The sequence below is a fragment of the Erinaceus europaeus genome, chromosome 1 (assembly GCF_950295315.1).
Source record: "Erinaceus europaeus chromosome 1, mEriEur2.1, whole genome shotgun sequence".
Taxonomy (NCBI): domain Eukaryota; kingdom Metazoa; phylum Chordata; class Mammalia; order Eulipotyphla; family Erinaceidae; genus Erinaceus; species Erinaceus europaeus.
Window position 1 is genome coordinate 1,013,515 of NC_080162.1, and position 13,430 is coordinate 1,026,944.

A 13,430-nucleotide genomic window follows, 5' to 3' on the forward strand; every position below is an offset into this window, starting at 1 on the left:
CACTGGTCTAATAGAGAGAGAGAAAGCCCACTGGTCTACTAGAGAGAGAGAAAGCCCACTGGTCTACTGGAGAGAGAGAAAGCCCACTGGTCTACTGGAGAGACAGAAAGCCCACTGGTCTACTGTAGAGAGAGAGAAAGCCCACTGGTCTACTGGAGAGAGAGAAAGCCCACTGGTCTACTGGAGAGAGAGAAAGCCCACTGGTCTACTGGAGAGAGAGAAAGCCCACTGGTCTACTGGGGAGAGAGAAAGCCCACTGGTCTACTGGGGAGAGAGAAAGCCCACTGGTCTACTGGAGAGAGAGAAAGCCAACTGGTCTACTAGAGAGAGAGAAAGCCCACTGGTCTACTAGAGAGAGAGAAAGCCCACTGGTCTATTGGAGAGAGAGAAAGCCCACTGGTCTACTGGAGAGTGAGAAAGCCCACTGGTCTACTGGGGAGAGAGAAAGCCCACTGGTCTACTGGAGAGAGAGAAAGCCCACTGGTCTACTGGAGAGAGAGAAAGCCCACTGGTCCTCTGGGGAGAGAGAAAGCCGACTAGTCTACTGGAGAGCGAGAAAGCCTACTAGTCTAGTAGAGAGAGAGAAAGCCTCCGGGTCTACTGGAGAGAGAGAAAGTCCACTGGTGTACTGGAGAGAGTGAAATCCCACTGGTCTACTGGAGACAAAAAAGCCCACAGGTCTACTGTAGAGAGAAAGCCCACAGGTCTACTTTAGAGAGAAAGCCCACTGGTCTACTGGAGAGAGAAAGCCCACTGGTCTACTAGAGAGAGAGATAGCCCACTGGTCTACTGGAGAGAGAGAAAGCCCACTGGTCTATTGGAGAGAGAGAAAGCCCACTGGTCTACTGGGTAGAGAGAAAGCCCACTGGTCTATTGGAGAGAGAGAAAGCCCACTGGTCTACTGTAGAGAGAAAGCCCACTGGTCTACTGGAGAGAGAGAAAGCCCACTGGTCTACTAGAGTGAGAAAGCCCACTGGTCTACTGGAGAGAGAGAAAGCCCACTGGTCTACTGTAGAGAGAAAGCCCACTGGTCTACTGGAGAGAGAGAAAGCCCACAGGTCTACTTGTGAGAGAGAGAAAGCCCACTGGTCTACTGTAGAAAGAGAGAAAGCCCAGTGGTCTACTGTAGAGAGAGAGAAAATCCACTGGTCTACTGGAGAGAGAGAAAGCCCAATGGTCTACTGGAGAGATAAAGCCCACTGGTCTACTGGAGAGAGAGAAAGCCCCCTGGTCTACTGGAGAGATAGAAAGCTCCTGGTCTACTGAGGAGAGAGAAAGCTCACTGGTCTATTGGAGAGAGAGAAAGCCCACTGGTCTACTAGAGAGAGAGAAAGCCCACTGGTCTACTGGAGAGAGAAAAAGCCCACAGGTCTACTGGAGAGAGAGAAAGCCCACTGGTCTACTGGAGAGAGAGAAAGCCCCCTGGTCTACTGGAGAGAGAGAAAGCCCACTGGTCTACTGAAGAGAGAGAAAGCCCACTGGTCTACTGGGGAGAGAGAAAGCCCACTGGTCTACTGGAGAGAGAGAAAGCCAACTGGTCTACTAGAGAGAGAGAAAGCCCACTGGTCTACTAGAGAGAGAGAAAGCCCACTGGTCTACTGGAGAGAGAGAAAGCCCACTGGTCAACTGTCGAGAGAAAGCCAACTGGTCTACTAGAGAGAGAGATAGCCCACTGGTCTACTAGAGAGAGAGAAAGTCCACTGGTCTACTGGAGAGAGAGAAAGCCCACTGGTCTACTGAAGAGAGAGAAAGCCCACTGGTCTACTGGGGAGAGAGAAAACCCACTGGTCTACTGGAGAGAGAGAAAGCCAACTGGTCTACTAGAGAGAGAGAAAGCCCACTGGTCACTAGAGAGAGAGAAAGCCCACTGGTCTACTGGAGAGAGAGAAAGCCCACTGGTCAACTGTCAAGAGAAAGCCAACTGGTCTACTAGAGAGAGAGATAGCCCACTGGTCTACTAGAGAGAGAGAAAGTCCACTGGTCTACTGGAGAGAGAGAAAGCCCACTGGTCTACTGGAGAGAGAGAAAGCCCACTGGTCTACTGGGGAGAGAGAAAGCCGACTAGTCTACTGGAGAGCGAGAAAGCCGACTAGTCTACTAGAGAGACAGAAAGCCTCCTGGTCTACTGGAGAGAGAGAAAGTCCACTGCTGTACTGGAGAGAGTGAAATCCCACTGGTCTACTGGAGACAAAAAGCCCACAGGTCTACTGTAGAGAGAAAGCCCACAGGTCTACTGTAGAGAGAAAGCCCACTGGTCTACTGGAGAGAGAAAGCCCACAGGTCTACTAGAGAGAGAGAAAGCCCACTGGTCTACTGGGTAGAGAGAAAGCCCACTGGTCTATTGGAGAGAGAGAAAGCCCACTGGTCTTTTGGAGAGAGAGAAAGCCCACTGGTCTACTAGAGAGAGAAAGCCCACTGGTCTACTGAGTAGAGAGAAAGCCCACTGGTATATTGGAGAGAAAGCCCACGTATCTACTGTAGAGAGAAAGCCCACTGGTCTACTAGAGAGAGAGAAAGCCCACTGGTCTACTAGAGAGAGAAAGCCCACTGGTCTACTGGAGAGAGAGAAAGCCCACTGGTCTACTGTAGAGAGAAAGCCCACAGGTCTACTGGAGAGAGAGAAAGCCCACTGGTCTACTGGAGAGAGAGAAAGCCCACAGGTCTACTGTAGAGAGAGAGAAAGCCCACTGGTCTACTGGAGAGAGAGAAAGCCCACTGGTCTACTGGAGTCAGGAAAGCCTACTGGTCTAATGGAGAGAGAAAGCCCACTGGTCTACTGGAGAGAGAGAAAGCCCACTGGTCTACTGGAGAGAGAGAAAGCCCACTGGTCTATTGGAGAGAGAGAAAGCCCAATGGTCTACTGGAGACAGGAAAGCCCACTGGTCTACGAGAGAGAGAGAAAGAAAGCCCACTGGTCTACTGGAGACAGAGAAAGTCCACTGGTCTACTGCAGAGAGAAAGCCCACTGGTCTACTGGAGAGAGAGAAAGCCCACTGGTCTACTGGGGAGAGAGAAAGCCAACTAGTCTACTGGACAGCGAGAAAGCCGACTAGTCTACTAAAGAGAGAGAGAAAGCCTCCTAGTCTACTGGAGAGAGAGAAAGTCCACTGGTCTACTGGAGAGAGAGAAAGCCCAATGGTCTACTGGAGAGAGAGAAAGCCCAATGGTCTACTGGAGACAGGAAAGCCCACTGGTCTACTAGAGAGAGAGAAAGCTCACTGGTCTACTGGAGAGATATAGCCCACTGGTCTACTGGAGAGAGAGAGAGCCCACTGGTCTACTGTAGAAGAAAGCCAACAGGTCTACTAGAGAGAGAGAAAGCCCACTGGTCTACTGGAGAGAGAGAAAGTCCACTGGTCTACTGGAGAGAGAGAAAGCCCACTGGTCTACTGGAGAGAGAGAAAGCCCACTGGTCCTCTGGGGAGAGAGAAAGCCGACTAGTCTACTGGAGAGCGAGAAAGCCTACTAGTCTACTAGAGAGAGAGAAAGCCTCCGGGTCTACTGGAGAGAGAGAAAGTCCACTGGTGTACTGGAGAGAGTGAAATCCCACTGGTCTACTGGAGACAAAAAAGCCCACAGGTCTACTGTAGAGAGAAAGCCCACAGGTCTACTTTAGAGAGAAAGCCCACTGGTCTACTGGAGAGAGAAAGCCCACTGGTCTACTAGAGAGAGAGAAAGCCCACTGGTCTACTGGAGAGAGAGAAAGCCCACTGGTCTATTGGAGAGAGAGAAAGCCCACTGGTCTACTGGGTAGAGAGAAAGCCCACTGGTCTATTGGAGAGAGAGAAAGCCCACTGGTCTACTGTAGAGAGAAAGCCCACTGGTCTACTGGAGAGAGAGAAAGCCCACTGGTCTACTAGAGTGAGAAAGCCCACTGGTCTACTGGAGAGAGAGAAAGCCCACTGGTCTACTGTAGAGAGAAAGCCCACTGGTCTACTGGAGTCAGGAAAGCCTACTGGTCTAATGGAGAGAGAAAGCCCACTGGTCTACTGGAGAGAGAGAAAGCCCACTGGTCTACTGGAGAGAGAGAAAGCCCACTGGTCTATTGGAGAGAGAGAAAGCCCAATGGTCTACTGGAGACAGGAAAGCCCACTGGTCTACGAGAGAGAGAGAAAGAAAGCCCACTGGTCTACTGGAGACAGAGAAAGTCCACTGGTCTACTGCAGAGAGAAAGCCCACTGGTCTACTGGAGAGAGAGAAAGCCCACTGGTCTACTGGGGAGAGAGAAAGCCAACTAGTCTACTGGACAGCGAGAAAGCCGACTAGTCTACTAAAGAGAGAGAGAAAGCCTCCTAGTCTACTGGAGAGAGAGAAAGTCCACTGGTCTACTGGAGAGAGAGAAAGCCCAATGGTCTACTGGAGAGAGAGAAAGCCCAATGGTCTACTGGAGACAGGAAAGCCCACTGGTCTACTAGAGAGAGAGAAAGCTCACTGGTCTACTGGAGAGATATAGCCCACTGGTCTACTGGAGAGAGAGAGAGCCCACTGGTCTACTGTAGAAGAAAGCCAACAGGTCTACTAGAGAGAGAGAAAGCCCACTGGTCTACTGGAGAGAGAGAAAGTCCACTGGTCTACTGGAGAGAGAGAAAGCCCACTGGTCTACTGGAGAGAGAGAAAGCCCACTGGTCCTCTGGGGAGAGAGAAAGCCGACTAGTCTACTGGAGAGCGAGAAAGCCTACTAGTCTACTAGAGAGAGAGAAAGCCTCCGGGTCTACTGGAGAGAGAGAAAGTCCACTGGTGTACTGGAGAGAGTGAAATCCCACTGGTCTACTGGAGACAAAAAAGCCCACAGGTCTACTGTAGAGAGAAAGCCCACAGGTCTACTTTAGAGAGAAAGCCCACTGGTCTACTGGAGAGAGAAAGCCCACTGGTCTACTAGAGAGAGAGAAAGCCCACTGGTCTACTGGAGAGAGAGAAAGCCCACTGGTCTATTGGAGAGAGAGAAAGCCCACTGGTCTACTGGGTAGAGAGAAAGCCCACTGGTCTATTGGAGAGAGAGAAAGCCCACTGGTCTACTGTAGAGAGAAAGCCCACTGGTCTACTGGAGAGAGAGAAAGCCCACTGGTCTACTAGAGTGAGAAAGCCCACTGGTCTACTGGAGAGAGAGAAAGCCCACTGGTCTACTGTAGAGAGAAAGCCCACTGGTCTACTGGAGAGAGAGAAAGCCCACAGGTCTACTTGTGAGAGAGAGAAAGCCCACTGGTCTACTGTAGAGAGAAAGCCCACTGGTCTACTGGAGAGAGAGAAAGCCCACAGGTCTACTAGAGAGAGAGAAAGCCCACTGGTCTACTGGAGAGAGAGAAAGCCCACTGGTCTACTAGAGAGAGAGAAAGCCCACTGGTCTACTGGAGAGAGAGAAAGCCCACTGGTCAACTGTCGAGAGAAAGCCAACTGGTCTACTAGAGAGAGAGATAGCCCACTGGTCTACTAGAGAGAGAGAAAGTCCACTGGTCTACTGGAGAGAGAGAAAGCCCACTGGTCTACTGGAGAGAGAGAAAGCCCACTGGTCTACTGGGGAGAGAGAAAGCCGACTAGTCTACTGGAGAGCGAGAAAGCCGACTAGTCTACTAGAGAGACAGAAAGCCCTCTGGTCTACTGGAGAGAGAGAAAGTCCACTGCTGTACTGGAGAGAGTGAAATCCCACTGGTCTACTGGAGACAAAAAAGCCCAGAGGTCTACTGTAGAGAGAAAGCCCACAGGTCTACTGTAGAGAGAAAGCCCACTGGTCTACTGGAGAGAGAAAGCCCACTGGTCTACTAGAGAGAGAGAAAGCCCACTGGTCTACTGGAGAGAGAGAAAGCCCACTGGTCTATTGGAGAGAGAGAAAGCCCACTGGTCTTTTGGAGAGAGAGAAAGCCCACTGGTCTACTAGAGAGAGAAAGCCCACTGGTCTACTGAGTAGAGAGAAAGCCCACTGGTATATTGGAGAGAAAGCCCACGGATCTACTGTAGAGAGAAAGCCCACTGGTCTACTAGAGAGAGAGAAAGCCCACTGGTCTATTAGAGAGAGAAAGCCCACTGGTCTACTGGAGAGAGAGAAAGCCCACTGGTCTACTGTAGAGAGAAAGCCCACAGGTCTACTGGAGAGAGAGAAAGCCCACTGGTCTACTAGAGAGAGAGAAAGCCAACAGGTCTACTGTAGAGAGAGAGAAAGCCCACTGGTCTACTGGAGAGAGAGAAAGCCCACTGGTCTACTGGAGACAGGAAAGCCTACTGGTCTAATGGAGAGAGAAAGCCCACTGGTCTACTGGAGAGAGAGAAAGCCCACTGGTCTACTGGAGAGAGAGAAAGCCCACAGGTCTACTGTAGAGAGAGAGAAAGCCTACTGGTCTATTGGAGAGAGAGAAAGCCCACTGGTCTACGAGAGAGAGAGAAAGCCCACTGGTCTACTGGAGAGAGAGAAAGCCCACTGGTCTACTAGAGAGAGAGAAAGTCCACTGGTCTACTGGAGAGAGAGAAAGCCCACTGGTCTACTGGAGAGAGAAAGCTCACTGGTCTATTGGAGAGAGAGAAAGTCCACTGGTCTACTGGAGAGAGAGAAAGTCCACTGGTCTACTGGAGAGAGAGAAAGCCCACTGGTCTACTGGAGATAGAAAGCCCACTGGTCTACTGGAGAGGGAGAAAGCCTACTGGTCTACTGGAGAGAGAAAAAGCCCACTGGTCTACTGGAGAGAAAGCCCACTGGTCTACTAGAGAGAGAGAAAGCCCACTGGTCTACTGGAGAGAGAGAAAGCCCATTGGTCTATTGGAGAGAGAGATAGCCAACTGGTCTATTGGAGAGAGAGGAAGCCCACTGGTCTACTGGAGATAGAAAGCCCACTGGTCTACTGGAGAGAGAGAAAGCCCAATGGTCTACTGGAGACAGGAAAGCCCACTAGTCTACTGGAGAGAGAGAAAGCCCACTTGTCTACTGGAGAGAGTGAAAGCCCACTGGTCTACTGTAGAGAGAAAGCCAACTGGTCTACTAGAGAGAGAGAGAAAGCCCACTGGTCTACTGGAGAGAGAGAAAGTCTACTGGTCTACTAGAGAGAGAGAAAGCCCAATGGTCTACTGGAGAGAGAGATATCCCAATGGTCTACTGGAGACAGGAAAGCCCACTGGTCTACTAGAGAGAGAGAAAGCTCACTGGTCTACTGGAGAGATATAGCCCACTGGTCTACTGGAGAGAGAGAGAGAGCCCACTGGTCTACTGTAGAGAGAAAGCCAACTGGTCTACTAGAGAGAGAGAAAGCCCACTGGTCTACTGTAGAGAGAAAGCCAACTGGTCTACTAGAGAGAGAGAGAAAGCCCACTGGTCTACTGGAGAGAGAGAAAGCCCACTGGTCTACTGGAGAGAGAGAAAGTCCACTGGTCTACTGGGGAGAGAGAAAGCCGACTAGTCTACTGGACAGCGAGAAAGCCGACTAGTCTACTAGAGAGAGAGAAAGCCTCCTAGTCTACTGGAGAGAAAGTCCACTGGTCTACTGGAGAGAGAGAAAGCCCAATGGTCTACTGGAGAGAGAGAAATCCCAATGGTCTACTGGAGACAGGAAAGCCCACTGGTCTACTAGAGAGAGAGAAAGCTCACTGGTCTACTGGAGAGATATAGCCCACTGGTCTACTGGAGAGAGAGAGAGCCCACTGGTCTACTGTAGAGAGAAAGCCAACTGGTCTACTAGAGAGAGAGAAAGCCCACTGGTCTACTGGAGAGAGAGAAAGTCCACTGGTCTACTGGAGAGAGAGAAAGCCCACTGGTCTACTGGAGAGAGAGAAAGCCCACTGGTCCTCTGGGGAGAGAGAAAGCCGACTAGTCTACTGGAGAGCGAGAAAGCCGACTAGTCTACTAGAGAGAGAGAAAGCCTCCGGGTCTACTGGAGAGAGAGAAAGTCCACTGGTGTACTGGAGAGAGTGAAATCCCACTGGTCTACTGGAGACAAAAAAGCCCACAGGTCTACTGTAGAGAGAAAGCCCACAGGTCTACTTTAGAGAGAAAGCCCACTGGTCTACTGGAGAGAGAAAGCCCACTGGTCTACTAGAGAGAGAGAAAGCCCACTGGTCTACTGGAGAGAGAGAAAGCCCACTGGTCTATTGGAGAGAGAGAAAGCCCACTGGTCTACTGGGTAGAGAGAAAGCCCACTGGTCTATTGGAGAGAGAGAAAGCCCACTGGTCTACTGTAGAGAGAATGCCCACTGGTCTACTGGAGAGAGAGAAAGCCCACTGGTCTTCTAGAGTGAGAAAGCCCACTGGTCTACTGGAGAGAGAGAAAGCCCACTTGTCTACTGTAGAGAGAAAGCCCACTGGTCTACTGGAGAGAGAGAAAGCCCACAGGTCTACTGCAGAGAGAGAGAAAGCCCACTGGTCTACTGAAGAGAGTGAAAGCTCACTGGTCTACTGGAGACAGGAAAGCCCACTGGTCTACTGGAGAGAGAGAAAGCCCACTGGTCTACTGGAGAGATAGAAAGCCCACTGGTCTACTGGAGAGAGAGAAAGCTCCTGGTCTACTGGGGAGAGAGAAAGCCCACTGGTCTATTGGAGAGAGAGAAAGCCCACTGGTCTACTAGAGAGAGAGAAAGCCCACTGGTCTACTGGAGAGAGAAAAAGCCCACTGGTCTACTGGAGAGAGAGAAAGCCCACTGGTCTACTGGGGAGAGAGAAAGCCCACTGGTCTACTGGGGAGAGAGAAAGCCCACTGGTCTACTGGAGACAGGAAAGCCCACTGGTCTGCTCAAAAAACACAGAGGAGGCTGCAAGCAGAATCTCCTGTGGTGATCAGTCTTTAGACAAGAACATGAAATCTAGAAGATCAAGGAAAGGAGAGGGTGTCCAGGTACCTTTACGACAAACTCTGGGAGGTATGCCAGTTTAGAGAGAGGGCTCGTGGAGTAGTCGAGTGAGGCTACAGGACCCAGGGCAAAAAACAGCTTGATCTTTCTGGCCAGCTCTGGTTTCCGTGAGAATGCCACAAAACCTGCGGGTGAGAGGAGGGACAGCAGCTGCGGCTCTGGGGTCTTCTCTGAAGGGGGGCTGGTGCTGGGCTAACCACCACAGCCGGGAGCCTCAGCCCCTCAGGGCGGCCCTGGGTGCAGACGCAGAGTCGCACTAAACAGGTCAGTTGAGCTGTGTAGAGTCTCCACCTAGATGTGCCAGGGAGGAACCAGGCGGCCGAGGCGGCCCTCCTGCTCCCCGACCCTGTCACCCAGCCCGCTTCAGTCTGAGCGGCTGCGTCTCGACCTGGTTCCACACCCGCCGGTGTGGTGCTGTGCTCACCCTGATCTCAACAGCGGTCAACCTGTGGACTCCTTTCCTGCAGCCATTTCAGCTCAGGAGGACAGACAGCAGCAACCTCTGCACTTCCTGTGTGACACTTCCTGTTCAGTCTAGTGCAGACTGCCGGGCTCCCTGTCCAGCTGGCCTGCCGTCTCTCACATACATACCGATGGAGGTGCCTTGGGAGTGGCCCACGTAGAAAAGCTGCTCCTGGCCAGTTCTGCTCAGCACGAAGTCGACCGAGGCCGGTAAGTCATAATTGGCCATCTCATCGAAGCTGAAATCACAGAAAGGGACTCTCCCGGGGATACTGCGTGCAGACTGGAGAGCAGGCGGGCTGCCCTGTGACCTGAGGACGCCCCACACCCAACACATGAGGGGACAGCAGCCCTGCTGCAGAAGCTCATCGGCCTCTCCCTCCTCAGCCTCTGCAGAAGCTCCTCAGCCTCTCCCCTCAGCCTCTGCAGAAGCTTCTCAGCCTCTCTCCTCAGCCTCTGCAGAAGCTCCTCAGCCTCCCTCCTCAGCCTCTGCAGAAGCTTCTCAGCCTCTCTCCTCAGCCTCTGCAGAAGCTCCCCAGCCTCTCTCCCCTCAGCCTCTAGAAGCTTCTCAGCCTCTGTCCCCTCAGCCTCTGCAGAAGCTCCCCAGCCTCTCTCCCCTCAGCCTCTAGAAGCTTCTCAGCCTCTGTCCCCTCAGCCTCTGCAGAAGCTCCTCAGCCTCTCTCCCCTCAGCCTCTAGAAGCTCCTCAGCCTCTGTTCCCTTAGCCTCTGCAGAAGCTCCTCAGCCTCTCTCTCCTCAGCCTCTAGAAGCTCCTCAGCCTCTCTCTCCTCAGCCTCTGCAGAAGCTCCTCAGCCTCTCTCCCCTCAGCCTCTGCAGAAGCTCCTCAGTCTTTCTTCTCAGTCTCTGCAGAAGCTCCTTCTCTCTCCTCAGCCTCTCTCTCCTCAGCCTCTAGAAGCTTCTCAGCCTCTCCCCTCAGCCTCTGCAGAAGCTCCTCAGCCTCTCTCCCCTCAGCCTCTGCAGAAGCTCCTCAGCCTCTCTCTCCTCAGCCTCTGCAGAAGCTCCTCAGCCTCTCTCCCCTCAGCCTCTCTCTCCTCAGCCTCTGCAGAAGCTCCTCAGCCTCTCTCTCCTCAGCCTCTGCAGAAGCTCCCGGGCCTGTCTCCCCTCAGCCTTGAGAGTCAGCTGTCACTGTATTTAACCCTGAGCTGGCTTCACCTGTCTGGAGGTTTCTAGAAGTCTGGGGAAGCAGAAGGTTTCCTCCTGTGCTGCCCCACACCCTCTCAGGCTGCGCTTGGTGTCCATGATGCTCTCCAGGAGCTGCCCGCTCACCACCAGAGGACAGTTTGTCCTTCCCCAATGTCTGCTACCACACAGCGTGTGCCACGGTGCGTCTTGTGGGGATGCTTCCCGGAACAGCACGTGCTCTCGTGAGGCCTGCGGTCCAATTCCCAGCACCGCCTGTGCTGGCTCAGTGCTCTGCGCTCTCTCTCTCCCCCTCTCCCTCCCTCTCTTCTCTCTCTCACAATTTGTTTACTCAATTATTTAAAATGAATATGTGCTTGGTTTCAGTCATGGACTATAAAGTCATCATAAGCATTCAGGTCCAAGTCTTCAGACTGAGCGTTATTTTTCTTTGTAAATGGTTAGAAATGGGACATATATAAATATATCTCATAGAATGTTAGAATACGTCTGTCCCACCAAGGTATTTTTGTGTAAGTTGCAGCCTTTCTTTAATGTTTGCTGAAGCTCCACTCTTGGACACATCTGCCCAGGACTGGTCCTTGTTTAGTAAGCTGACCTCCTATTGCTCTGACATGTTTCTCGCTATTATTAAAATGGAAGCCATAATGTTCCCGCAGGTGCCTTTTGGTGAGCGCTCCCGTCCCGCGTCCTGCAGCCTTAGGCCGGCTCTGGGCCGCCAGGGGGAGGAGAGCCTGCGGGCTCCCCGGGGTGACCGGGTGACCGGGTGACGGGGTGACCATCCCAGCACCTGGCACCGCGAGCTGGGTAAGCCGCCGCCACGGGCAGCCCGCCAGGCTCTGCCTCTGCCTCTGCACCCCGTCCCCCGTCCAGTGGGTACTCATGGCTCGGTACTGGTCACCCTCGATTTGGACAAAGGAAGCAGACACACGGGACTTATGAGCATGTGCCCTGGCTGGGCGGTTATTCGGCACAGACAGAAGGGAGCCCTGAAAGAGGGGAATCCGGGTATGGCCACGCCAACCTCCGGCTGCTAACTGATGAAAGGAAGGAGGCTGGGGCCGGGTGGTGGCGCACCTGGTTAAGCGCATGTGTTACAGTGCGCAAGGACCCAGGTTCAAGCCCCCGGTCCCCACCTGCAGGGGAGAAGCTTCATGAGTGGTGGAGCAGTGTTGCAGGGGTCTCTCTATCTCTCTCCCTGTCTATCACCCCGTTCCCTCTCAATTTCTGGCTGTCTCTATCTGATACATAAATAAAGATAATAAAAAAAGCCAACAAAAAAAGATTTATTTAAAAAAAAAAGAAGGAGGCTAACTGATAAAAGGAAGGAGGATAAAAGGAAGGAGGCTAACTGATAAAAGGAAGGAGGCCACGGCACACACATTCCCAGCAGCCCCCACGCCAGCAGGGATGCCCAAAGAGCTCGATATTGCCGACCACGTCGAAGTCGCAGAAGGCAGCCGCTTACGAACAACTGGCCTGCTACCTGCTGCATTCATAGCGAGGCCCCAGACCTTCCCTGGACCGGACCCTGCGCCCCTCCCGCCAGCCGTGGGGACACCCACAGCGGAGCCCCACCACGAGGCCGCCACGTACCTGAAGGCCCAGAACTCGTCCCGGTCGGGGGACAGGCTCCGGTGCCTCCGCGACCAGGTGTTTCCGCGGCTGTTGCCCATCCACACGTCGTAGCCGGCGTCGGCCAGGAGGAAGCCCAGGCTGCTGTTGGGCAGGTTGGTGACCCAGGTGCTGGCGTCCGCCAGAAGGCCGTGCTGCAGGAGGACCGCAGGCCTGGGGCCTGGAGGACACGCGCGTTGGCAGTGAGCAGAGCTGCCCTCGGAACAAGGGCGACCGCATGGCAGCTGCTCCAGGCTCCAGGCTCCAGGCTCTAAGGCCCGGCAGCCGGAAGCCGACTAGGAGACTGAGCAAGCAGACGGTGTCGGTCAAGACATTCTTAAATCTCACTCTCAGGCAGAAGTTGAAAAACAAGATCAGAAGAGAAAACACAAGTAGAACCTGAAATGGAATTGGTGTATCGCACCCAAGTAAAAGACTCTGGGGTGGGAGTGGGTGGGTGGGGAGAATACAGGTCCATGAAGGATGATAAGTGACCTAGTGGGGGTTGTATTATTAAATGGGAAACTGGGGAATGTTGTGCATGTTCAAACTACTGTACTGACTGTTGACTGTAAGACATTGATTCCCCAATAAAGAAATAAAGTAAAAAGAATTCCTTAAAATAGTGTTGCCCAGGAGGCACTGAAACGAGACTGCTTTTGTGTGTCCAGAAGTCATAGACACTGACTTAACCATGAAAAAGAATTTATAATATGTTCTTTAAAATATTTTATTTATTGGGAGTCGGGCAGTAGCACAGCGGGTTAAGTGCACGTGGTGCAAGGCACAAGGACCGGCGTCAGGATCCCGGTTCGAGCCCCCGGCTCCCCACCTGCACGGGGAGTCGCTCCACAGGCGGTGAAGCAGGTCTGCAGGTGTCTGTCTTTCTCTCCCCCTCTCTGTCTTCTCCTCCTCTCTCCATTTCTCTCTGTCCTAGCCAACAACGACATCAATAATAACTACAACAATAAAACAACAAGGGAAACAAAAGGGAATAAATAAATAAATATTTTAAAAATACTTATTTATCCATAAGAAAGATAAGAGGAGAGAGGGAAAGAACCAAGATATCACTCTGATATATGTGCTGCTGGGGATTGAACCTGGAGCCTCATGTTTGAGAGCCCGATGCTTTATCCACTGCCCCACCACATGGACCACTATAATATATTCTTTTAAAATATTTTATTTATTTCAAGATTTTATTTATTGTTAGATAGAGATAGAGAGAAATCAAGAGGGAAGGAGAGCTAGGGAGAGAGAATGAGAGACATCTGCAGCCCTGCTTCACCACTCATGAAGCTTCCCCCTGTAGGTCGGGACCAGGGGCTTGAACCCGGGTCCCTGCACATTGTGACATGTCTTCAACCAG

The 13,430-nt window shown here is 52.5% G+C and overlaps 1 protein-coding gene across 2 annotated transcripts in view; it reads right to left on the bottom strand.

Annotated features, from left to right (window-relative positions):
- The window catches only part of LIPA (lipase A, lysosomal acid type), a 56,859-nt gene that overhangs the window by 21,950 nt on the left and 21,479 nt on the right, over positions 1 to 13,430 (bottom strand). For both annotated transcript variants that reach the window (XM_060185208.1, XM_060185156.1), the window contains 3 exons: positions 12,041 to 12,239; positions 9,415 to 9,524; positions 8,812 to 8,948 (listed from right to left, as the gene is read on the bottom strand). In XM_060185208.1, the coding sequence (XP_060041191.1) occupies positions 8,812 to 8,948; positions 9,415 to 9,524; positions 12,041 to 12,239 (446 nt within the window). The remainder of the gene's footprint in view (positions 1 to 8,811; positions 8,949 to 9,414; positions 9,525 to 12,040; positions 12,240 to 13,430) is intronic.